The 27,087-nt window shown below is 35.6% G+C and overlaps 1 protein-coding gene across 1 annotated transcript in view; it reads right to left on the reverse strand.

Moving 5' to 3' along the window:
* Positions 1 to 378: 378 nt before the first annotated feature.
* LRPPRC (leucine rich pentatricopeptide repeat containing) overlaps positions 379 to 27,087 on the reverse strand; it is an 85,126-nt gene continuing 58,417 nt past the window's right edge. Inside the window, exons 26-38 of the mRNA XM_033056362.2 lie at positions 24,950 to 25,018; positions 24,609 to 24,699; positions 22,181 to 22,323; positions 21,988 to 22,069; positions 18,000 to 18,123; positions 14,261 to 14,349; positions 10,880 to 11,084; positions 9,612 to 9,751; positions 9,334 to 9,449; positions 6,530 to 6,604; positions 4,894 to 4,978; positions 2,182 to 2,324; positions 379 to 884 (exon numbers count right to left, since the gene is read on the reverse strand). Coding sequence (XP_032912253.1) covers positions 828 to 884; positions 2,182 to 2,324; positions 4,894 to 4,978; positions 6,530 to 6,604; positions 9,334 to 9,449; positions 9,612 to 9,751; positions 10,880 to 11,084; positions 14,261 to 14,349; positions 18,000 to 18,123; positions 21,988 to 22,069; positions 22,181 to 22,323; positions 24,609 to 24,699; positions 24,950 to 25,018 — 1,419 coding nt within the window. The 3' untranslated portion in view covers positions 379 to 827. The remainder of the gene's footprint in view (positions 885 to 2,181; positions 2,325 to 4,893; positions 4,979 to 6,529; positions 6,605 to 9,333; positions 9,450 to 9,611; positions 9,752 to 10,879; positions 11,085 to 14,260; positions 14,350 to 17,999; positions 18,124 to 21,987; positions 22,070 to 22,180; positions 22,324 to 24,608; positions 24,700 to 24,949; positions 25,019 to 27,087) is intronic.

The following is a 27,087-nucleotide window of genomic DNA, read 5'->3' on the forward strand; positions in this document are numbered from 1 at the left end:
AATGCTCATTATCTGCACAGAGATAATGGATGTATTTTCTACCTAATATTTAATCTTTGTAACTTAGGTGTGTCTTAGTTGCATGATCACACAACTGTGGGATCTAAAGCATCATCTCAGAGCAGCTGTGCTCCCACATTCCTTCAAATAAAGCATGTCCACCAGTTTCCCAGCAAGTAAAACTGCTGCCCCTGCAAATAGGCACTGCTTTCGTGGATATAGAGCTCTTGTACCTGTAAAATTAACTGGACTAACAGTTATGAGATTGAAGATGCTATACAACTGCAACACACAAGGCTAGTGCAAAAGATGAAAGTATTTTGTCTTTATACATAATATCCAACACCTTACCAAGATGTTCAACACAAGAAAGTACAGTTAAGAGAAAACTTAAAAAATATGTTTATTTTCTGTGTAGATACAGCTGAATCCTGAAGATGATGTTCTTCACCTCTATATTTTCACCTTAAAGTACAATGACCAGGCAAAGAACAAGGATAAGACAGGCTCCTTCAGTTACAATTCTGTACCCTACTAGCAACTTTCTTGATATACATATATCTGACAAATCAACAGGGGAAAACAAAAACTGAGTTTATAGCAGATCATACAACAAAATGAAAATATCTCAGAGGGCTGCACCTTGATATTTCATTAGCAATTTTAACAGTATTTCTATTAATAAATGTTTCTATCAATGGCAGTTACAGAAAGTGATGGTAATCACAGATTTAAATTAAAAATTACACATAACATGCTTTTTAAAGTTTTTATTGAATGTAGTATTTAAACAATTTCATAAACAACTAAATCATAAAATTGTCTGTTCATGACGCTTCCAATCTTCTATTCTTCCATTTTTCCAAATAGAACTTGAATGTCTCCTATAAACAAAGTGGAATAAACAAGTTCAACCTTGTTTCAACTGAAAAGTTACTAATTCTGAACAAAGTCTTACGTCCTGACAAAATCTATTATTCTCTGTCATGCAAAACTAGATCTGTACTGAAGTCTGTATAATTAGGAGAAATACCAGAGAGAGTGAATAAAAGGAAAAGGAAAACCTTGCCAAAAATGCATAATGAAGCTTCTATTATTAAATGCAATAATATAATCAATTTCATTTTTAAAATGAAAATACTTTTTAACTTCAATCTGCAATTGTGTCAAAAAAATTGAAACGCTTTTAAAGACCAAGCTGCATTAGAGAAAAATTGAACAGGGAAATCAGAAAATGAATCATCCCAGTTACTTGGAAAAAACTCTTATTTTCACTAGCTACATATAAGAAACAGACATTCTAGGCATTAAATATACAGTCCAAATAAAAATTGGTATTATAAACTATGTAAAGCTGCAGAAAAAACCAACCAAAGCCAAAGGCTAAACCAAATATTTTGCATCAAAATTTTCTTCAATTCCTTACAAATTAGAAAAGAAAATCATATTTTATCATGAAGCCATATAGAGAAATGGTATATAGCCAGTCTTCACAGAATTACAGAACATTCTTTTAGAATATAAAAAGGAGTCAGAAAATAGCAATAAAAAGTTTCCTTAGAGAATGAAAAAATATAAAGTCTTCAAAATCTGCTTAGCAAAAATGATACTAATAGAATATTAGTCAAAGGAATGATGCAATACTTTGTTCAGTCTTCACAGATTTAATATCATGCTGCTTGTCACCCTCAAGTAACACGTATTTGCACAGTTGTATAGGTATCTTGGCAAGGCAGCTAGAAGCAAAGCTGTAACAGAAAAATAATTCCTACAGTTCTAAAATTCCATCCTACCAGCACAGCAACTTATACTGGACATAAAACACTAATTAATGAAAACTAGAAGCCATTAATTGTTACTGAAGCACACATTCTACAAGCCTTTTCAAGTCCAATTGCTCAGATAAATGCCCCAAGGAGATTTGATAAAGGTACACCTGTAGATGAGTGCCTGATAAGGACAAGGTAGTTTAAATATTGTAAGCTGCACAAGGTTTTATTTCCTCAAGTCAAATCCAACGCAAGATTACCACATCTCCCACAACACCCAGGACTTCATAAATTACCTCCTTTGAGGAGTCTCTGTAGAGACCTAGTCTCTACATAATTATTAATGCAATTTGTTTTATTAATACTGAACACACACAACTGCAGATCTATTTCTTAATTAGGAAATACTCACAGGGGGTTCAGTGAAAGGGACAGGCTCTCCTACTTTCTTCAGAAAGGTTGCTAAAGATTTCAAAGTGATCTCGTGCAGCTCTATATTCTTCGCTTTTGCTTTCTCATATGTAGCCTTTACAGAAGCAACATCCCCATCCAATTCTGAGGAAAAAATAGAACCCAAAAAATCTCAGTGGTTACTTGTTTCTCTTTCCACCTGTTTTCATTGATGCTTAACCATTGACTGCTGCTCAGAGATTTGCTTCAGAAGCACTGGGATGACACTGAAGCGACCCCTGACAGTTTCACTGCTGTCCCTGGGGTCCTAGAAGCAGTACAACAGTTCCTAGCACCTTGTAAACATCAAGGAAACCATCATGTCCAGTTAAATTCATTCTGTTGCCTGGGAAGGAGCACACAAACACCTGCAGTATGGGAGCTGTCTCAGGTTTTACTTGTTCACACTTGGAAACATCATCTTCGCAACCATAGGAGCTACAAAAACAATGGTTTATAAAGGAAAAAAAAAGCTTTGTGCAGAAATGGATAGCCTGTGTCCCTTTCTCAAGAGAAAAAGCTTCCTTCCCACTCACATCTGGCAAATGGTTGAGCTCCTTTTTGAATGTGGGAGGCTACTGCAAAAACTGCATGAAATGACAGCTTAATGAAAGCATAGAAATCGTTAACTTTCTACAACTTTAAATAGATTTATTGTATGGGAAACACCAACAAAAAGAGCTAATACTTAGATTGCATTTAATGGACCACACAATCGTGACTTTACGTATTTCTTCTTTTCTAAAAGGTATACAGCAAAGGATTGTGCATCTCACTAGACTGAAGGAAAGCTAGCCCTGGCAGTGGATCTCATCTCAGGACAAGGACAGGAATAAAGGTGCTTTTATTTGTTCCATCATGGATGCCTGACAGATGATCAAACTACTTTCAACTGTGATGTACATTCTACTGTATCTTTGTTAAACATAAACAATTATAATTTTATTTGCCCATTTTTTTGTTAAACATCAACCAAATGCGGTAATAACAATACTCTGTCATGTTTCATAGCCTTTTCTAATTAAAAATAACAATGGCCTGAAAGAAGAATAATTTGTTCACTCAAAAATTATGCTAATACAAGGTTGGATTTGGCCCAAAACAAGCAATCATGTTTGAAAGATTACTAACTTTCAAATAAAATAAACAAACAAACAAATCAACCAAACAAAAAAGCCCTTTGATTTAAAAGATTTTATTTCTATCCGTCATGTTTAGAGCAAAATCTAAGCCTTCTCATTTTCAGTTGTGCTAAATATTTTGCTGATGATCCCTTTAACAGTCAAATGATCAATGTTTCATACAGGTAAGATGCTTGCACAGAATAACCTGGGAACAGCTTTTCAAACTCTTCATACTGCTACTGAATGTCTCTAGAACCTGCTAGGAGACAGGCACATCTCTTCCTGAATAGAGTACAGCAAGCATCTGTTCATACAGTGTAGCTACACATATTCACTACACTGTAACCACTGTTTAGGGCAGGTGATTGATTCTCTGCAATCTCTTTATGAAACCGTTGTACCATCATGTAGTTAGGAAGGATAGTGAAAATCTTAGTTCACTTACAGAATTTTTACTGATGTAAAAGCAGCAGAGGACTAATGATAGCATTAGGTAGCAAGTACTGGTGACAAAAGGGCAATTTTTTGTTTTATAATAACATGTTAAAAACTTACGCTGCTGGGAAGCTGAACCCATCTGTTACAGGGCTGAACAATTTTGGTAGTGATTGCAATGTTAATAAGCAAGCAAATTTTCTAAGTTAGATTACACACCATAGGACTTCAACAAATTTATTCAAATAAGTTTGTATTCCTGTAACACTGTATCTTGGATTTGTGTTGGAAGTGTTTTACCTAATCATTCCTATTTATCTCCTCTGTGACAGACTGGTATGCAAGGGCTTCCATCCTTGTACTTTTTCACTTGTAACATGTGTGAAAAGGATTTACTCCCTGTAATAAAACTGGAGGACAGTATCAGAGTACACAAGGCAAAAGACTCTTATAGCACAGAGATGCAAGTTTCCAACTGAGTCTTGCCATAGGAGCTGTATGTCCTGGTTTTTCATGAGTGAGTCTTGCAAATAAATATAATTACAAACAAAAAACTTCACTTTTTTAGAAGTGCTAACCTCTGACTTCAGCTATAAAGAGAACTGATGAGTACTTCAACAATTTATGTAAATTCAAATGAAGGCATCTGGAATACTAACTTTGACTGCATTACAAGATGCATAAATAATTTACACTAATAACAGTAAGATCATTTCACATTACTAATAGAACAAATCAGGATTTTGAAACACACACACACACACAAAAGGAACCAATATTATTACATGATTTGGGAGGGAAAAAAACTAAATTCGTTTTAAAAGCCATAAATTTCTACTGCATTTTCCCCCATGGGTTAGTATAGATTCCTTCTTATTCCATGAAGTCCCTATTTTAGCTTCTAAGTAAAGGATTCACGGCTTGTGTCAGCTGGTTGCTCTTCCATTCTAATAGCTGGGACAGCACACAGACCCAATAGACTGAAACAAGAAAAACCTCAGATAACCCCTGCAACTCTTTATGACTCAAACTATAGAGCAGGTAAGGGCTTGCATGACCTTTCTGAATGTCTCCAGACCTCTTACTAAAACACTGTTCCAAAAAGAATCACTTACCGTAACATCTCAAGAGGTACCGGTAGGCTGCTGCTGGATCGAGATGCTCAGGAATCAGTTCTAGAAGAGACTCAATCTTCTTTGCCTGTGAGATTTAACACACAGACAAAAAGAGAAGGAACTTGAAATCTTAAAGAACAAAATAAAGTCACCAAATTCAGAACAGTGACTGCACATTTTTTTAAGTCAAATGAACTGTACTGGTAACAAAGACTGTGACTCAAAGTATACACAATAATTTCTTTCCCAAAGTTTAGCAGATATGAAATAGTAAAAGAAATGAAGCACAAAATGTAATTAATATAAAAAGGGTCTAAAATCAATACTCAAGAATCCTAAACGTTAATGTATTTTTTTTTTTTCGGGTAGGTAATTAATATATCAATGAGAATATGGTAGGATTTCAACCAATTTAAGAAAACTGCAAAACACTCAGCATCCTTCAATGACCTAGAGGTCAATGGTAGTAGCTATGATCAGTGCTTAAAAAGAGTCAGATCACTAACTAATGTGCTTAAATTAGGAACCTCCTCCCCTCAGCCTCTGATTGCAATTTCAAAAATTATCAGGTTTTAAATTAAAAGTAGTTTATTGAAATTAAGAACATCTTTATCACACACTACCAACTTTGATGTGTTAGTAAAATTTCAGTTTTATGAGCTGGGAAACTTCAATGTTTTTAGTTCCTTCTTATAGACCTCAGCCAATAGTGTTTATTACATCATATTTATCATCATCACTTCAACAGAAGAACTTTAAATCTATTAGTATTTAATGGCAATTTCTACAAAACATAAACGTGCATTTGGCTCATTTGAAAACGTATTTATTGTAGTCTGTGTGCTAGATGTCTCCTGATGCTGTTCCTCTATGGGAGAGGAATCCATATGGTTTTGCTTGGGTGTGTATTTCAGGGTTTTTTTGGTTGTTGTTGTTTTATGTTGGGTTTGAGGGGTGGGGGAGGGTGTTTGATTTTTTTTTTAGTGTGTGCTAAGGCTTTTTTGTTTGCTTCGGAGGTTTTTGTTGGCCTTTGGATTTGTGTTTTATTTGTTTTAGGGTTTTTTGTTTACTTTAAGGGGGCCATAAGAGGAGGGAGGGATAGGAGTAGAGCAAGCAGATAAATGAGGGCTTTTCAAATTACAGGGAATGAGCACAAAGCCAGGAACCTAAACAGATGCTCCAACTAGATACACGTCCAAACCACCATAACAAGTAATATGAAATGTGTCTTTTAATGTAAACACAGAGGCATTTCATCATCAGAGATAGGTTGAGGTTTTAACTTGCATTTGTATTCCTACAATGTAGCCAATAGAAGAAGGACTTCCAGGTTGCAATACTGAACTCGATAATGCAGTGAAACATTCTAAGCACAATGTTCATAGGATATACAGTGTAACATGGAAAAGGCAGGAAATAACTGAAACAATAGAAAAATAATAAGTAACCCTCTTTTCCATCATGCTTCATAATGTAAATTCTTCTTTAAATATAACCAGCTCTGCAAATTAACCTCCCCCCTTCCCCAAGAAACCCAGTAAAGCTGTCAAATGTGAAGTTGAAAACACTTTAACAAGGCTGATGAAATAGTATTTTGTGACATATAAAATTGTAAACAAGAAAAAAAATATTGTACCTGTCCAGGTCTAGTTGCTGATCTAGCCATAAAACGCCCTAAAGTTCTCCTCTCCTGAACTATTGCATCCCATCTCTGAAGACAAAGAAATGATTAATGTAGCAGACATGAGTAGGTTACTGATAAACAAAATTACTAAGGTGAAAATTTCCAATTACAGATGTTTTACACAATATACTAATATATTATCTATTTACAAGGTAAATAACTGAATACTAGTTTGGCAAGAAAACCAAAATCCAACCACAAGCCAAGTTCATTTCATGCACCTCTTTGGTAAACATTTTTAAAATGGTAGGTATAAAGTTTGTTTAAAACAATAGGGGAAAGAATCAAACTAATACTTCAATATACCACAAAAATGAGGTTTAGGACTGCAAAAGAATGAAAAAGAGAAACACTATTCCTCTCCAATTATACTGCCAAGCATTCACAAGTGAGCTAGGGATCATAAGGTTAATTATACATTTAATAAGGTGTCAGGGAGATAACTGCTCGTTTCTTTATAAAAATTAAAATGTACAAAGCAAGTTCTCTTTAAAGTATAATTACCTACACTTATGCATACAAAGGACTGATTTCAATCTCTCTATTTTATAAAAGGCTTTAACTGCAATAGACAGGGTTTGAGAGAGAAAAGTTGAACTTAAAAAAGTTTGAGACAGACCAGATAAAAATCAAAAATCTATTTTACTTTAGAAACAAGGACAAAATAAAATATACAAGACAATATTTAGTGTATATTCCTCAAAGATGTCAGTCTTAAAACTCTTAACAATGCACAATGTGGGTTTTTTTTAAATCAGCTGCACAGTATCAGTACCAAAATGCACAGGAAAAAGAGAATATTGTACATATTAAAACACAAACCATGAATTTGCTATAGTCAACTAGTATATGCAAACAAGAAATTTTGGGTTATGCCATGAGTACTCTGTGTAAGTAATATGGTTTACAAGCTCTTTAAGGTCCAGGTGAAAAGGTGTGAAGGTTCATTCCTTCAGGTAAACAGACAAAAAGTGGCTTTATGGTGTTAAACAGGGGCAAAGCACTGATGAGACAAATTTATAATATTTTATTATCAGTTCTAGCCATTCTCGCCTAGTGCCAGTAACTGCTCTGAGAGTAAAAAGTCTAGTTTGAGAAACATTATCCACAGTTCTCTTTTATGTTGAAATAATCACTTCTGACTCTCATCTGTAAAAGCATTCTCCCTCCAGACAGTAGTAGACACTCTGCTGTTTCACAAACTTTTAAAGAGACTCCTACATGCTTTCTGAAAGCAAGGAGTCTCCATGAATATACTAATATTTTAAATTACACGCAAAATAGTTTGTTTAGATTGTTGTTTACTTTCCAAAATATAACAATTAAGAATGATTATTCCTCTTCTCCAGTTAGTGGATTCCTATTAGTGGAAAGCCTTAATCCACATAGCAGTCACAAGTGTTGAACACAGCTCAAAGTTTTTCCTGAGCCATAAACCCTCCTATTTTTCTCCTAGACACATAGACTGAAGCTTATCTGTAAATATTCACTTATAACAAGGTATTTTTAAATTGTCCATTAAGATATAAGGTATACAATGTTATTTCAAGCACACTATAGAGCCATGAATTTAATTCTAACAGTTGGAGGGTGTAACAAGTTTCAGGAATATATGCATAGATATTATTCCATGTTCTAGAAAATTTTAGGGATAGTATGATTTTACCTAAAAACGAGAAAACCCTTATTTTCACAAAAGGAAAAAACTGCATCCAATTTTTATTTACTCATTCCATGTCAATCAAGGAGAAATCAACAAATCAGGGAGGAGTGAAATAGCTTGAGAATCTTTTTGCATTTTCATGTTTCAAGCTATATAGCAAGAGGGTTTAACAGCAAAATCATATTTTCTTTTTCATTTAATATTCAGAAGACCAGTTAGGCAAAGTACTACAAAAGTAAGGAAATTACAAGTAAGAGACCTCACACTGCAGCAGAAGTAACTGAACAGTTTTGTTGGTATTGTCTTGGAATACCATTAAATATCCCATGGATGAAACAAGAGCTTTTTTTCCAACAGTTTACAATACTTAGGAACTGCTGAGTAGCATGCAGTATCAGGAGATAAGAGGCCTTGATTTGAGGCAGGAGCCTATGCACACATCAGTCTGACTGCTGGACTGTCACCTGCTTGGATGAGCCTCCTGACAGACCCTGTTTCCAGCACCCACAGCTCATCCCACCTCTTCCTTGGCTTGTCTTTAGCTCTGCACAAATGAAGCTGTCTCAACTCCCAACTCTGCTGAGTCTGTGACCCAGAGACCAACACTTGGGTTTTAATGCATCTATGACACTCGGAGAAGGCAAATGCAGCTCTCAATAAACCTTGAATACAATACATATAATATTATAGCAACCAAGTGAAGTAAAGTCCATGACAAGCAATCATTGCCTGCTTCTGTTTTGCAAACTACAGCTTTAAGATATCATGTTTACAACATTTTAAAAATTAGGTGAGAAGTTTCAAGGAAATGGTTTGCAAGACAACTGACATCTAACAAAAAACTTGGAGAAATATTTCCTTTATTTCCTCCATGTTATTGTAAGACAAAAATCGCCCCTGACTCTGGCACACACTACTACTCTCAGTACTGAGCATGAGCTCATTATTTAGTCCACAGTGTGCACTGCTATTCACACTGTAATTCAAATGCATCCCAGTAGCAGCCTATGCTGCACAACATCTCTTTCTGACAATTTCTCAGTTAACCTTTGAAGAGCTCTAAGCATTTCTGTACCTCTTGTTATGTCATTACCTGTATCAACGATCTGGCATCATCCACTCTGTCTGCACTGATATACTGAAGGAAGAGATCTGTGACAGGTCTGTAAATTCCAAACTGACTGGCCAGTCGTTCTGCCATCGCACCAACTGCAAAATGATAGGTACATAAGGAAAATCTTTGATTGAAAAGCCGTTTTTGTAAACTTCACAGGCGTGATTTATGCTGACTGAGCAGGTTTTACGTGTAATAGCTCTTTCATAACACCTCTGTCGAGTCAGAATATTTAAATATCATTGTAATTAACTTACATTTTTCGAAAGCTGGTTCTAATCCTTCCTCAGACACCATTCTTAACAAATAGGAAATACTTTTGACAGCTTGATCAGGATTCTGTGCGCCAGAGATAAGCAGAGGCTCAAGGTACTTCACAGCAGCATCAAGGTCATTGCTAGGAAAAGAGATTGAACTGGCTCACTTTCTGAAATCAAGATTTCTAAACCTAAAGAAGCAATTACAGTAAAGATTTTGTTTTCTACATCAAGGTTGCATTTACCAGGAATAGTTGATGAAAAAACATTGACCAAAAACTTTTATTCACTCAGATATTTTAAATGTGAAATTACTTATGACTGAATGAATAAATCAATTATTAAATAATTTTTAATGGCCTTTGACCAGTACAAAGTTCAGGTATTTTGGACACACTTTCTTCCTCATTAAGAAAGAAGAGTCCAGCTTGCTGCATTAGGAAAATGCATCCTCCAAATCTAGAAGGCAAAATCTAAATATTAACAGAGTATCTGAATAATTAATGTATGCAACCTAAGTATTTTTATGCAATGCAATTAATTATTTACCTGATTTTTCCCATGCCTGCCTTTTTGGATGCAAAAGACAATGTCATTTGGTCATTACATCTAAATGCTTTTAATCTTAAGGCTTAAATATAGCAAACGGTAATAAAATCATGCAAGAAGTATTCACCAAAGTGTAAACTCTACTTCCAGCATTCTAAAAAGTTCAAGTGACATCTCTTACCAGTCTAAAATCTAGTTAAATTGAAAAAGAAAACTGAGCACAATTAATGCTTTTAGGTGAAGCAGAAATGCAGCACATGTGAAAGCTATTAAAAATGCTTTGAAAACTGAATCAGAAACACGGATCTACCAATAAATGAACATTGTATTGGGAACACCTGTAAGAATGTGTTTTTCAGAGTTATAAAGGTACAGATGGCAAAGTATTTTAGACTATATAGGATGCGTATTATTTACACTGCTCAGTCTTTCCATACATCAAGTTAGTTTTGGTATGGGATAAGAAATCTTGATGCTTTACCTGCCTACAACATTAAAAAGATCTTAATGCTTCACAGTTATTATTGCAGTATTTCATTACATTTTCAACCCCAAATTAGTTTAGGAGACAAGACCAGAACCAAACTGCACAGTGTACGTAACTAGATTTTTAAAATCGGGGACACTATAAAAATGGAAACAGAATGAAAGGGATAATGCAAGAGATTTCCCAGCACTCTGCAGAAAATAATTAAATACATAGCCCTAGAAATGCTTACCTTTTAGTATGAGCCAATGCAATTGCATTAGGTATTATTGAGTCAGATAGACCAAGTGATTTTGTGACGTCTCCCAGCATGTTTTCAAGTACTTGCAGGTTCTTTACATCTCCTTTTTCTGCCAGGGCTTGAAGGAGAGCAGTAACTGCTGGTCTAGTAGGCAACATGCCACTGTCAAGCATTCCTTTTAGAACAGCCAAGGCATCTAACAATGGTAAAGAAATAAGGGAAACAGAAATCAGACCAGTTCAGAAAGTACCATGCTTTTAAAAATATATACACGTAAAAAAACTCTTTAAGCCCTGCAATCACTATAGTGAATTCTAACTTGAATATATATATAGACAAATAAAAACTTGCAACAATAATTTAGGTTGAAAGGGTGTAATATCTCATAATAAGAAGTATTAAGCTACTTTCAACATTGAAATAATTTGTTTGTAACCAGCTCAAGGGAAGCAAGTGTGTCATAAACATCCTCTCTTATGATTTTAACATCCTGACTCTTTTCTTCTCCAAACTTCAATCAATTTCCTTTACTACAAACCAAAAAAGTTGTATATTTAAGAATAAATACAGTTTAAAAATGTAGTTTGTTATAAAAACTGCAAGATTTCCCTTTTTAAGTGTGCATGAAAGCTGTGTATCCCAAAATCTAATTTTTAAATAGAACTATGGGACACAAGTCTCCTTGCAAGATCAAAAACTGAGAACTCAACCCTTAACTCAGAAAGCTCCTAAGATTATAGCAATTACATATGTTAAAGACACACAAGGTCAATCTCCTGTCCATCTGCAACACATTCCCCAAATTCACAGCTGATGCAGTCACCCTCACTTCTCCAAGCAGAATTCTTGTCAATTTATGTTATCCATGAGAAAACAGACACAAAAAGACATGCCCCTCTGGTAAAATCTCTTATTTCTTACCAGCACAGGCAGGATTAATCACAAATGATAATTATAATACCAAGGGATAACACTTCTAGTATAGCATACACCCACATGAACTCCACAGCATTGCCATTCCAATTCAATATGCAGGTACTGCAGAAAACAAGTATTACCCTTTAAATGACAGGAAGCAAAACCATCCTGTATGCTTAGCCTTCCTTCACTGGAAAAACATTCTTCTTTTCAGGGGAAAAAAGGAGCAATGTGGGGAAGGGCAAGATTCACAACATTTAAAAAGCAATCTCAGAACACACGCCAAGTTCAAATTTTAACTAGGTGTGGCCCTCGCTCTAGCACAGAGTACAACAAGCCTTCTCAAGAACAAGGACAGAGAAAGATCTGAAAGCTATCTATGTGCAGCACTAATGCAAGAAGTTAGGTTCTAGTAGTATAGTGGATAATTTTGCAGGTTAACTATATGCTTGTGAAAACCAACCATGCATCTTTCAAAATGCTCTCCTAGAAACTCTGCACATTTCCTACCATGAAACTCAAATTCTGACTCTTTAAAGTAACCTGGTTTTCATCAAGGTTTTGCTGGAAGTATCAGAGTTCTTAGGACTGTACTTAGGGGCCTCCATAAAACCTTGTAACCACATTACACAGCAAAGAAAGTTGATGAACTAAATGAGGTATGTAAGTGATAAAGCAAATAAGTTTTACACAAGTGAAAGCTATAGGATGTAGGTCAAATGGAGTTTACCAACAAAAGACTACAAAAATATCATGCCCAAAAATGTTTTGGTGATCTATGAGTCTTAGAAAATTACCAGTATGAACTGAAATACCCAGTAGCTTGAATTTTCAAGGCTTCACTTAGACAAAGACAAATAGTACCTCTCAAATTAAAGCAGAAACAAGGATTAAGTGTGACTATTCAACAGAATTGTCAGATAAAGCTTGCTCAATGCACAAGATAAAAGAAAATATAATTTTGCAAAGTAATGTAATTCCACAGACTTGAGAAACTTTGCATTGTGCAAAGAGTAAGATTTTTAGAGTAAGGAAGAGAGTTGGTATGACAGAGAATTTAGTATGCTAGCTAAAAAAAAATCCAAAGAGCTAGTGCAATAGACTAGTAGGATATAGAAACATCACTGATGTTCTGCGGAAGGGAAGAATTTTGGTGTGCAGTATTCAGGAAGACCTGGTAAAATTCATGGCACACTGGAGAAGAAAACAGAAGATTTATAAGAATAAAATCAGACAGGAAAGTCAGGTGAAGGCCTTGAAAGCTGCAAAAAAAGATCTGCCAAGAGCAAAAGAATCAATGGCATTCACCACAAATACTTCAGTGGTTGACACCTGCCAATGACACGAAACTGGAGACTGACTGAGGAAGAAGACAAGTTTATCAGCCAGAGAAAACAAGTACAAGTGAGAAGTGTCTAAATGCTCACCTTGAGTATTTTAATGTAGCTGATGTTACATGGGTATGGGCTATTAGCACAGTTGTGTGTGATGGAATGAAATAAGATGTAATGATGGCACAATCAAAAATGGATTTTCAGGTAGGCCTTAAAAACTCAACTCAAATAATACACTGAATTGGTACATAGTTGCTTTAATGTTAAAGGTACTGACAAAAACATGTATCAACACCGTTCTTAGACTTGCATGGAGATAAAAGATATTGCCCTGCATGTACAACTACCTGCATGTAGAGTTTTCCTCTCTCCCAAGAGTTCTGTAGTCCAACTAAATAAGTAAGATGTAATATTGTGGAGCTGATAGCTAGGCTGCAAAGCAACCAATGCTGAGAACTGAAACAAAACAACTGTAAACTTTATGTACCATCTTGTTGGGGACACCTACGTACTCTTCAGCCACCATTTTCCTCACTATCATCATTGTTACATTACAAAGAAAGCCAAACAGAGTATTTTGCTACTGTTGGTATTGAGAACTATTAAAAAGTATTTGATTAAGTTTTTAAATCAATATTATAATCATTTAGTTCACAATCATGCACATTTAACAGTCAATTTAACTCATCTGGTATCTCACACAACCAACACAATATGCAAGAAACAACTGCTGGGAATTGTTTCAGATGCTCTAAAGTATGTTAATTTCCAAAGCAAAATGACTTGTGCTGTGAATTTTAACGCACTTGAAAGCCTGTACTTTCTCTCGTTCTGGAGCACAAATTTTGCATGTCTGAAGAGCTGTGATTCATCTTAAGAAAACCCATCTTGTGTTAAATGGAATGGAAACTGGACTAAGTGGTCAAATGACAAGTACATTCATATTCAAGCTGTATTATAAATGCATGTACAGTAATTTACGTCTCTCAGCTACCACAAAAGGCTCTTGATAAGCAGGTAATTTGCTAAATGGACTCCTTTATCCAAGTATTCGAAGGGCGTTACAAGAAAAATCTGCAGAGGCATTAATGTGACGTAAAGGTCAAGCATTGTGACATACCTTTCAAATAATCCCGCCTAACTTGCGATATGATGAGGAGGCTGCTGGCAGCACTGTTCAGTGTGAAGCCCTTGATGTGGGTCTCAGCACTAAAAGAAGCAGACATTTAGAAAGGAATTACTGACATGCTTCTGATACGATAATAAATGGTTGAGCACCAAGGTGAAATTATAAAAACTACTGTTCGTATGTTAAAAATATTGCTGCAAAATATCGACCTGGAGACAGCTTTTGTGTTATCCTGTCAATGGTTATAGAAGGATAATTTTTTTTTGCATTCTGACAGATGACAAAGTTGGAAGTGAGCAACAAAAGAAACAAAGTACAAGATTTTTTTTAAACAATCGGTTCAGATTCTTGAATGCTGACATATTAGATGACTAAAATAACTGCATGCCCTGCATTGTTCTGTTGTATCCTAAGCTGGATACTTTTTCTTCTTTTTTCAATAGTCACCATAATTATAAAATATAAAACTATTCTTTCAGCAATAAAAATGAAACATTTATTTTCAGCACTGTATATTTTAAACATAAACTAAAGCATATTATGAACTAACACCATATCATTTGGTTGATTAATTTTCAAATTTCTGTCATCTAGATGTATACAGGTTTTAAAGTGAACATCCTACATTTGCTGCCTTAGCCACATTAAAATTGTATTTCCCTTATCAATTCCTTGTCTTCTGTAATACAAAACTTCATGTATGCACAGCAAAGACAGCCTTTACTTCTGTAACCCCGCTAAAGCTTTTCTAACCCTGTGGATATTAGTCAAGAGAGACTAACCAGCAATCACATTGGTCTTCCACTACAAAATGTTCCTGCTCCTAAAGGACATAGACCAAGCCCCATTTTTAATATATAAGGATAACTTTACAAATGTTCATTTCTAGATTACAAAATCTCTACAGAGCAAAGGGGGGCATTGCCATTTACCATATCAGCAATCAAGATAAACCTCACTGATCATCTTGTGGCAAACAACTGAGCAGCCTACCTACTTGAACTTAGGGGCTGAGCGGATTGGGAGGTAAGCAGGGTCATTGCTAAATTGTTCTCCTCAATCCCAAGAAAATCCTTCACATTGCACACAATATGACTATCCTCTCAGTCACTTTCAGCCTCCCAGGCTCACAAATGCAGTCACTGGACTCAGGATTTTCTTCCTCTCCCAACCAATCCTCTTAATCCCTGCCTAAGCACCCACTGCTCAGTTCCGCCTTTTTTTTCCCTTTGTCCCATCTGTCAAAGCCCTTAAGTCAACAATTCATGCATGAGACTGTAAATTACATATAACAAAGGATTTACTTTCTCCAATCTTCCAATCTTTAGTGTGATTAAATAGATGTTAGCTACTATTACAGAACTAATCCATCATTCCAATACTCCTAAATTTCTATTTAAAACTTCTTGGACTAAATGCAGTAAATATTCCTCAAAACAGTTCTAGAATGAGAAAGCAACTACACTTGGGTTGGCCAACAGATCAGTAATGTTCTGGGATGTCTGGTGTTTGTTTCTTTCAAAGGCAGTGTAGGAGTGTTATTTACCTCTCCCACACTGTTTTCTTGTGGAAGTTTTTCAGTTCTGGTAAGACGGGGACATTTTGAAGTAATTGGATGTTTTTAAATTATAAAAAAATAAGTTATTTTGTTGCCTATGCTAATGTGCACAGTAAGACTATCTACATATTATTTACCTTTCAAATTTGGCTTCAAATAGTAAAATGAGTAAAATGTATTTAGATGAAGGTAGTTTTCCTGTATTTTATGAAAATATTAGGAGCTGCACAAGTTTCAGGCCACCGCACACATTTAGGCTTTGTAGGAGCAATGTCTTTTTAGTATGAGACTGGAAAAATTCCGAAGTATTCAGAAACGTGTGCTAAACACATAGATTTGTTATTCCTCAATCACAGGCACACACACAATCACTTCATCTATTTCAGTGAATTACTTAGAACTCAAACGCTTGTAAAAAGGTTTAAAATAAGCATAACTTCGTTATTAGAAAAAAAGCCAACACAGAAATGCCTTGAGCATGGCCAATATGAAGCATTTTCTGTCTTGATGCAACAATAAGCTGTTAGAAGCTTCTCAGATTGCCATTATTTGGCATCTCTATGCTACGAGATGGAGTAGGAGAGTTGTGAAAAGCACCGGAGTTACGATCATAGTTGGCTTTGACCAGTAACCAAGAAGAAAATCTCTTATAAAATCCTGTTACTTTACTCCTAAACATCTCAAACTTCAGCGGCTTAACACATCTCTAACCTTTTCAGTCTTTCAAATTATTTTTTATCCTGAACTTTCAATTTACGTACTCCAACACCTATCTAAAGTGACAATTCTGAATCCCTGAAATACTAGGAACAAACCACCATCTTCTTTCTTCTCTTTCAATCTGCAAATTGCTGTTGATATTATGCACTACTTTGTGCATCTTGCTTACAAGTGTGTTTGAGTTGCAGAGCAGGGAAGTAGGGGATCCACGTACAAATCTTTAGTACAATGTTTCAAGCTTCTTCCCTGAAGAACCTTCCAATACATCTTTTGATACTTGACTATTTTCTCTGAAACAAACTACCTAAATTTTATCAAGGCTCTCTGTACTTCCTAAAACACCTCCCCTCCATCTTCTATCTGCAAAGATTTATAGTTACTTGCATTACAGGGAGATCAATTTGATAAACTGATTTTGTTTTCCCTTGATATAAGCCATATACCCTGCATGCACAAACATTACTTACTATAAAGCCCAGTGGCTGAGAGCTATTTGAAAAAGCAGTATTTGTTCTTCTGAATGCACAACTCAAACACTTTTTCAATGAAAGACATTTCTTCAGCCTAAAACATTTAAATAATCAGAATCATCTTACACTAGACTATTCCTGGACATCAGAAACTAAGTTGTCTCTAAAAACTATTAGGTTTCTTTAGAATACTCTATGCACTAGGTAATTCCCCTACAGGCACCTTCAAATCCACTGTATTCATCCAGTGAGCACATTTGATGACAACCACTATTCTTGTTTTAGTTGAATAAATTGAAAGACTTAAAATCTTTAAACTTAAATTTTTGTTCTTCTGAACTCCATGTTGACAAGTCACGACACTTAAAAGCCTATAACCTGACCAGAACACATGTTACAGGCAGTAATTAAAGCAAGTGCCGTACCATACAACTCACTAAAGGTTAATTCAATTCCTTTCCTTCTAGTAATTCATGACAGCAGGTTGGATTTATTTCAGAAGTGTGAGAAGTTGGATCTAAGGTTTATGGTCATCTCCTAGCCACTGGCATCACAGTCAAATGTACCATTTTGCATTTGGCAGGCAGCCAGCTGCCAGGGAGTGTGGGCAGGGTAAGACAGCAGCAGGGACAGGCATTCAGGGGAAGGCTCACGGGCAGCTAAGTGAAGGAATCTTGTCTGTTTGGATATTGCTCTAAAGAAGAAAAGGCAGACTGCCAGAAGGGTAGACTTTCAGCTCTGATGCCAAGTACATTTGTTCAGATTGTTATTTGAAATGAGTTATTAGCAATACACACTGTCACTCTAGTACCTTTTTTAAAATGTGGCATATCACCCTGGTGTATTTCTTACCCAGCTCTCAATCACTATCCATGACCTGTTTTTCCATTAAAAGATAAGGACTCACCTGAAAATGATCCAGAAATTATTTAACCCCTCTGTCTGAGCCAATAAAAATCCCCCAAACAAAGAAAAGCCTTACATGCGTTTCACATCAAGGGCTTCTTGAAGACAATTCTGCGCTAACAATGCTTTTACAAGGATGTCACAGGAACGATAACGAGACTCATCCTTCTCCTGCATTCTCCTGAAAATACTGTAGGCCTCTGAAAGAGAGTAAGAAAGCCAAAAGGAAATGTCATACTGCAAGAACATTGACCACAGAAAGAAATCACCTATTCATCAAGAAAGGTCCATCTTAAATCTATGTATCCTTTGCTTACATCTTTAAGCCCAGAAGCTGCAGATCACAGCTTGCTCAAAATTGCCTTCATACAAACAACCAACACACACTTCTACAGGAGAAAAAGTTGGCTACTGCTCTTCCTTTACATGTGGCTGTTGCTTCAATATCAACATAGCTGGTTAGAAGGGGAAGACTCAAGATTTTTAAAGCAACACCTAATTCTGGGGTATATAGTTACAGTGTCTGGTGCATGATCACAACAGCATTTAACAAATAATATAGGAGGCGATTCCAATATGGGGAGATCAAATTATTTGGCTACGACAAGATTTATACAAAACATACAATTTACAAATATACAGATATTTAGCAAGTAAACTACACTGCATTTGTTTGACTGATTAACAGTTTTATTTCATGCATTCACAATAACTGTCAGTGTATGAAAAGATGTTACCAAAAAGGGGAAAAAAATGATAAGCACAGTTTTCAGTCATTTATTTTTCTGAAACAAGATTATGCAACTATAAACATGCAGCTAGAACTGCCATCCACACTGTAACATATGCTAGAAAGCTGTGTTAAGAACCATAAATGATCTTTTACATCAAAACAGTGACTGCATGTTTCTTTTAATCACTTATGAAATAATCCCTTTGCTAATTTAAATCATAGCTGCAATAACCTTTAAAACTTATCAGAAATAGTTGGACTATCACCACAAATTTCACAGTTAAGCATTAAGCTTTTTTCTTCTACTTTGAAAGTAAAGATGAAGACTCATTTGAATCTTAATGTCATAGGAAGCATCATACTAATTGCACTTAGTACAGGGTGTTATAGAATTTTAATCAAAACTGTTGGTATGCCTTTCAGTTTGCATCTTAAACTTCTTCAGCCAAAAAAACATACACAAAAACCTCCTGAAATGTAGGCACAGAAATGGCTATGCATAACACTTATTATTTATATCACAAAGACTCCTAAAAAAAGTTAATAATTAGAATTACCATAGCCATTCATAATCTACTTTGTATGCTTGAAACTTTGTTAAATATATATGAACAGAGATAAAGTATAACAGCATCTTTGTAAAAATTAAATTCACTTCTGTGCATTTGAGTTTCATGTATACAAGCGTGTCTGACATGACAGTCTGACATTACAGAGTGATTGCACTGTCAAGCAAGAGGGCAATGAAACAACAACAGGACCACATAAGAAAGGTCCTGAAATCCTCCCACCACTTTTACTTAGAAGTCTAAAGTTAGTTTGGGCTGCAGCAACGTGATGAACTCTCTTGCCTGCTCAGATGCTGATCACCAGCATTCATAATGTTCAAGTTCAAATTCAGTGGGAAGACATTCTTCCTTCCACTGTTCTGAAATCTGAGGTTCCAGGAGACCAGCAACCACATTCAACAAGAACAATACTCCTCTGGCTGGTGAAACCTGCTACAAATGCAACTAACAATTTACAAAAATATAGCTGACTGGTGATAGGTTTGGTCTTTCTGCTTGTAAATGTCTGTTTGAATTCTATTTTTTTAGGCTAAAAAATCCTTGTGTTTAGAGACTCCTACAAAAGCTCTGCTGTCTTCAGACTGAGCTAGGACTTCACCCTGTGAAACGCTACTTTCATCAGTTGGGTACAGACATAGACCTTGCCACTAGTAGTCATGACGTCAAATATATGTTACCTTCAATTATCACAGATGCAAGATCTCCTTTCTACATTGAAATATCTTTAATTTGGGTTTTTTTGGTAATGACTAGTTCAATGAAATATTAAAAATATTTCCATCAATTTTGTTGCGTATGTCAGTCCTAACCTTGCAATGATCATCCTATTCAGACTTTTTTCTTAACTTAATTTTGCATCTATGCAAGAAGCATGTTTGAAGTATACCTAGATTAATCTTGAATTGAGACATATGCCTGATCAGGTATTATCAGCTTATCACTTCTTCAGATGGCATCTAAAATTATTAAAATATATTAGCATTCAAAAGAGAAATTTCTTGGTTTCAAAATCATATTGTGTTATACCAGCTATTTCAAGTACAAAGATTTGTTAGAAAAGTGACAACTTGCCAAGAAAGTCTCAGTTCTCAAGACAGTCAAATCTGTTTCAGTAATTGTGACTGTTTGGGATATGTGTTACACGATCCCCTAGAGTCAAGTTCTCACACTGAGGAATCAAGACAAATATGAAAATATGACTTTGCATAAATCAAGCACTTTGGAGAACAGATTATCAAAACGTGTCAGACTTGGAAAGTTCATTGAATAGTTACATAACTAGATTGAGTTCATCTTTTTCCCATCAAAAAGCTCCCCTACTACATTCACACCAAACTTACATGATACTGTTATAGAAAAAAAAGCAACAACTTAGTGGTTTTAGGGCTTTTTAAGGCCAAGAGAACAGCTTTACAAGAAGATAAATTGTTTTCAATATAGTCGGAACATTTTTTTCCTCTTCATTCCCAATAGCTCTAGACCACCATCTCTGAAATATTGCACTTCTAAATAAAAGAATGTCTAGAAGTGATTTATTGCTAAGTCCAATATCTGAAGTCATCACAGAAGCTATATTTTACGGTTTTTTGTAAAGTAGTCTCTCTGCGAAGTCTAAGTCATATTTATTTAGTTTCCTTCTGCTCTCTACTTGATCATTTATGATACCAAAGGTACAGGACACTTTCCTAGTGAAAAATCTCATGAAGTTCATGCCCTTGATTTCATCTGATTTTCAATGAAAATATTTCTTCATTTCTCATTTGCTTATGATAGCCAACAGCTACCAGCATGAAGAACCTCCTGAAAACATAATGTCTGCCACAATACATGATTCTCAATTCCATATACATATACATAACATGGTATTGCACTCCCAGTATGCAAAATGTCCAGACTCAACTTTAGACTCCTAATCTAAATAAACTGAATATTTAGACTGAATAACTCTAGATGGTAATTTCACTAACAATGTAAGTTAAATGTCTGAATGACTGATACATTCTTCTTTTAAAAATCTGTGTCCAACCTGTAAAATATACTGATTACACTTAGAGAAGAAAATTATTAGGTGTCTTGCATTCATAAATCTTCCTCATTCAGCAAAATTAATTTTTAAACCTATTGAATTCTATTTTCTATACGGCTTTCGAGTGAGGTATCTAGTTATTTACTATAGTATAGATGACGAGAAAAACGTATTTCCAGGATATTCAAATGCTCTGCACCTCGGAAAAATACTAAAATACTGGGACCAAGACACCTCAGTGGTGCAGAGCAATAGGACAAGAGACAATGAGCAGAAACTGATGCACAGGAGGCTCCACCTAAGCATGACTGTGCTGGTGACTGAACATTGGAACAGATTGCCCAGAGAGGTTGTGGAGTCTCATCACTCGAGATATTCAAGGATCCTGTTCCACATGCTCAAGGATCAGACTGAGCAAAAAGGTTGGACCAGATGACCCATCCTTCCAACCTGACACATTCTGGGATTCTGTGATTTCCTCCCCATTTTGTAAGGTCAGTAAAGCTATTTACTCTTGTCACTCTGCTTTGGGACGAGATAGATAGGAATGGATTTCCAATGATTAAACACAGACTGTATCAAAGGAATGGCACTGAAATACACACTGCTCTTCTGTATACAAAGGCAAAACATCCACGCACAAATTAATTCTGGTTTTAGCAAAGACTGGGAAAGAAATAGAAAAGCTCTGCAGTTAACTGAAAGAGGGAAAAACACACAGTGGATTTCAGTTTACCTTTTGCTTTATTTTTCTTGCAAAGCATCTGTATTTTCAGTTCTTCCCCACTAGCTGCACTTCTGCTATCGTCAGGCCTACCCTTTAAAAGAAACAAACATTTAAATTACTGTAATGCTATCTGTTAACTTTTTTTTATAAGAAGAAATACATTCATAAGTGTTGTTATCTAGGAAAGTTAAACTCCACTTACCTTAGGTACTTCAAATGGAACAACCTGACCATTTTTCTCAAATATATCAGCAAGTAAAATTAGTGTTTTCTCACGAGGAACAATATTTTCTTCTTGAATTTTAGTCCAAATAGCTTCAGCCTTTCCCCAGTCCTTGTTGCTCTCTGAAATAATATTAAAAACTTCAGATAAAAGCACATTTAGAATATACAACCATACCTAAGGTGATTCAAAATTATGCCTTGAGAAAATAATTCATCTATTAATCATGTACTACCACTTCATACAATCATCAATTTGAAGTTTTAAACTGTTTTAATACATAGAGGATGCCAGAAAAAAACCCCAAAGATATTAAGAATTTTCAGATAAATGAGAAGTCAGCTCAAAAGTAGTACAGAAGTGATCATCCCAGCTCATTAGTACTATTGTTCTACATGGTTAATTGAAATTTATATATGCATCACAGTACATAACTGCGAATAAATAGAAATCTGGACTTCACAAGAAAACAGTTAACTACCATTTAACTACCTACAGCAAGTGGTTTCCTATTGCCTTTACGTTTTCTAGTTTTGCAGTCACAGTTGTGAAGCATTTATGACTCTAGGACACTACTGATTTACACCCTGGTAAAAACGAACACTCTAAAGCAGAAATATCCTTCTCAATAAACTGCCTTGGCATTTTACTCAAATCAGGTTCAGTTCTCCTACTATACATGCAAATCTTGTACATTTGTCGCTGACTCTTCAAGAGTCCTCAGAAGTGCACAGCAAACTGAGAAAGGTGACATTTGAATGCTGCAGAAATGGGATTATCTGAGAATGATCAAATCCTGGATCAGGTTGTTCAGAAAGGCTCTTTGATCTCCACTGTTGGAGGCACCCAAACCTTTACTAAAGAAGGCTATGATGTGATCTGACTTTGGAGCTTTGGTCTAGGCTCAAACTCCAGAAGTTTTCTGTGATAATCAAATGCATTGTATTCAACATTTTTGATTACTGCTTGGACTAGATGGTAAGGGGTTTTTTTATATGCCTAAAATACATCTGAAGTTATGGTTTTGATACACGACAGTCCTACTGTAATTGTGCATGGGGCAGCTTTGATAGGTAATCTAAAATGGTTGAAAGTAGGATTATGCATGGCTTTTGTCTTTCATGGTGACAGAAACCCACAAATGTTTTCCACTTCTTTGAATAGATGGAATTGGCTCTGTCTTCTGAAAGAAGACTGAAGATTTTGCATGACAGAATTTGATGAATTGTATCTTCTGAGATTCTCTTCCTAGCAGGCACACTGTCAGACTTAGTCATTGCCAGAGGTGAACAGGATGAGTGCAGAAATAGGAAGGTTCTCTCCCTGTTGAGACAAGATTGATTTTCAGGCCTACTTGACTTTTGATGGTAAACCAGTATGTGTAAAGCCAGAATGAGGTAATGCTACAGTTTTCTTTGAAGCTTTCCAAGGCTGCGGGAAATGAAAAGTAGCAAAATTCTCATGGGGTCTCTGGTCATCTTTTTGGTGCAAGTGCTCATATCTCCTCCTGCTGTAGCTAAGTGTAGTGGGGAAGAGGCTTGCATCAACAGTCCTACGCAACTAAAAATATACATGGAGAACAGCCTAAAATTACTTTAAACCCAAAAACAAGTTTTCCAGATATTTCAAAGTCCTACAGTGTCTCAATAATATATAGATATATGTACATATATTATCAAAGTACACAGAAATAAATCCCTGCAATGCTTTATGTCCCAATTTACTGTTTAGTGCTCCATACCCAATAGTACTCCATATCCAATCTTAACACAATGTATTTTTTCAGTATTTTAAAGTAAATCTCCAAAACTTTAATCCTTTATACTTTATTAGAGTACACTGGGTAATGAAATCCACATTGACTGAAAATCACAGAAAAGAGGAATGGAAACCTCACAGATACATCCTCTACACTAAGTCTATAGCACAGAAATGAACTTTAAATAGTTTTAGAAGCTATTTCATTGGTTTTAAATGATGCAGAAGTTAGGTCGTGGCTGGTGAAAAATAAGTATATTAAAAATATATATGCACCTTTCAGAACCAGATCCAATTACAGCAGACCCCCAATTTTCATCAGTTATGAAGATAACAGATGAGCAAGTTTTCTTCTCTAAGTGCAATGAAAGCCAAAACAGAACTTGCAAATTATAACACCAGGCAATAGCACGGATTGGAAAACTTGTACTTCTTAAGTCTATATATTACAGCTATGCATCCATTCTCACACACACACACTATACTAACTAAGTATTCAGGTCTGCAGATGTAAAAAATCCCAAATCTCTGACCTCTGATGCCTCAGAAATGGTACTCAGACTAACTGTGTATCAAGAGGGTTAGGTTCCATCTCCAACCACAAAGGAAAACAGATTACAAACATGAAAAAGATCTCAAGCTCACTTACCACACAGTTCAAGCAGGTGGTAGTACATCGCATCTCTATCGCATTCAAACAGATTTCGAGTTAATTCTACCAGCTGTTCCAAAGTTTCCATCTTCAAAAAGAAGGAAGAACACAGTTATACCTCGGTCAAACAATTATCTTTCTGTTTATGTGTACATACATGCTGCGTGCATTCAGCTAAAACAGTATTTCTGTTTAAGTATATACCAGCATTAAGTTCACCTCATCAGTCTGTCACCTGTCTTTTCACAAACATAAAAATCAAGCAAGAAAATACTTCAAAACAATTTTTCTTGGAACAAAATGACAGTTCCATAGAACACATCATACGAGTCACATACCTGTTTATTTAATATACACTTTTTTGCAAACCACTGCAATCTTCCAGAGTGTGCTCTCAAGCCAGGAGTCTGTAAAATATTACCACAAGAAATACATTACTGCACACAGAACATTTTAAGGGAAAATAAACATATACAGGTATTCATAACGGAAGTTCATAGCTTTTGTTTGTTTTCCGAAATATAAATGAAACAACAAGCTCACAAATAATCATGTTAGATTGCATTTATGAGATGTAAAAATTGCAGTCACCTTAGTCAAGACATTCCCCCCTTTGGCTGAACAGCGCTGAAGAGTACATTTAAAATACACTTCAGATGAACTGAAATGTTAAGTAACTTCTAACATCACATTAATAGGGTATTATTGCTGCTACCTATAGTAATCCTTTGTATTACTCATGGAAAAGAATTACACCAAATGTTTCCAAACTGTCTTCACAATGAAATATTTCCATTCAGCACCACTGCAGCTTAGCAGCTAGAAAACCATGCTTCTGAACTGCATCATCACCATTTGGTGATGCCAATATACTGTACAGATGCCAGGTATAGTAACTGTAGGGCAATTCCTACTCCAGAACAGAAGGCTCAAGATTTACTCTTAAGGATAAGACACTAAAAGCTTGACCTTAAATGTGTGTACACAGAGGAAGTGATGTGCAATTGTCAGCATGGCACAGCTCTTTCTGTTACTGGCTTTCCCAAGTTGTGAGCCTGTGCTTATTCATTCCTTTGTTGTTTCAAGCAGACTGCAGCTACACGTGCTCAAAGAAAAGGTTTCAATCCTTGAAACTCCATCTCATGTAGGAAACCATATTGTGCCTTGCCAGCACCATATGCCATAATCAGAAAAGCAGTTCCTCAGCTTAAGCAAATTCTTAAATAAAGATAGGAAAAGTCAAATCTTTTGAAGAGACATGTCACACATTCTACCTACTCATGTCTACTCGTATCTAAAAAGGTTACAGTAAAATGTGCGCAAAGCATCCATCATTTTTACCTCTTGGCCTTTCCTCCCACAGATAGATACTCAATTTCCTTGCTTTATTTTGTGTTTGCTTTATTCATCTTGTCTTGGCACAAATATAATTTACAGAGTGGACTCTGTTTTTTGTTTCAAATGTCCCAGATTCACATTAACATAGCTTAAAGTAATTCAGAGGAAATGTCTGTTCACCCCTGCAGTGTTTTGACTCTTGAAGGTTTTCAGGTTTTAATATTGTAAGAAATCTCTACAGTTTAAATGTGAAATGCAAGTTTAAAAATTTGACCACAGTTTGCACAAAAGAGGCATCTGAACAAAATGTTATGTTTCCGTTGCAAAAAAGTGGAAACAATTACTATTGGAAATGCATATTTAGATTCTCTCTTTTAAATACAGATAATTTCTTTTTCCTGTATTCTCCAAGCACAGAATTACTACCCTTGCATCTTTCTGAAATAATTCAGCATACACCAGAAAACCACCATACCAAAATTTCAGAGAAAACTCTTAAGTTTTGTTAAATACATAGGAAACAGTGTTCTGCAGAGTAAATGTTGGGCCATATAATCCTACCAATCACACAACCATTCCATGAAGTCAGTGTAAGGGTTTGCAAAAAACAGGATGCTAATCCCACAGCTCCTCAACATGCGTCTTTAGCTGTACTGTTACAACAGTCTCAGGCCAGAAGGTTACAGAAAAATTGTGGCTTCTCACATATTCAAAGTGGTATATACAAAAACAGCTTTCCAGGTATGTACTTTTTTTCCAATTAGTTGTTTGTTTTTTCCCCCTCCCCACAGTTACTTATAAGTACCTGTTCACTGCTTTTTAAAGAGCTACCAAGCAGTTTCACATAAAATATGCTGAAAACTAAGTCAAGAATTAACATCTTACACAACAAGCTCTTGATACACAACAGGCTCTTGAAAATGAAAAAGAAAGAAGTATGTTGCCTGCATTTGTACCTAATCCTCTTTAGGACATGGTAAAATTCAAATGCTGAATTCACTTACAACTTCCAATATCACTGCTGATCCGAATGCCAATGAACTCAACAGCTCCAAAGCTACAAACTTTTTATAGTAAATCCTTTTCTGTTCAGAAATGATTGATGTGTCTGTCACTACAAGGACAGCTGAGTTATACA

The sequence above is a fragment of the Catharus ustulatus genome, chromosome 3 (assembly GCF_009819885.2).
Source record: "Catharus ustulatus isolate bCatUst1 chromosome 3, bCatUst1.pri.v2, whole genome shotgun sequence".
Taxonomy (NCBI): Eukaryota; Metazoa; Chordata; class Aves; order Passeriformes; family Turdidae; genus Catharus; species Catharus ustulatus.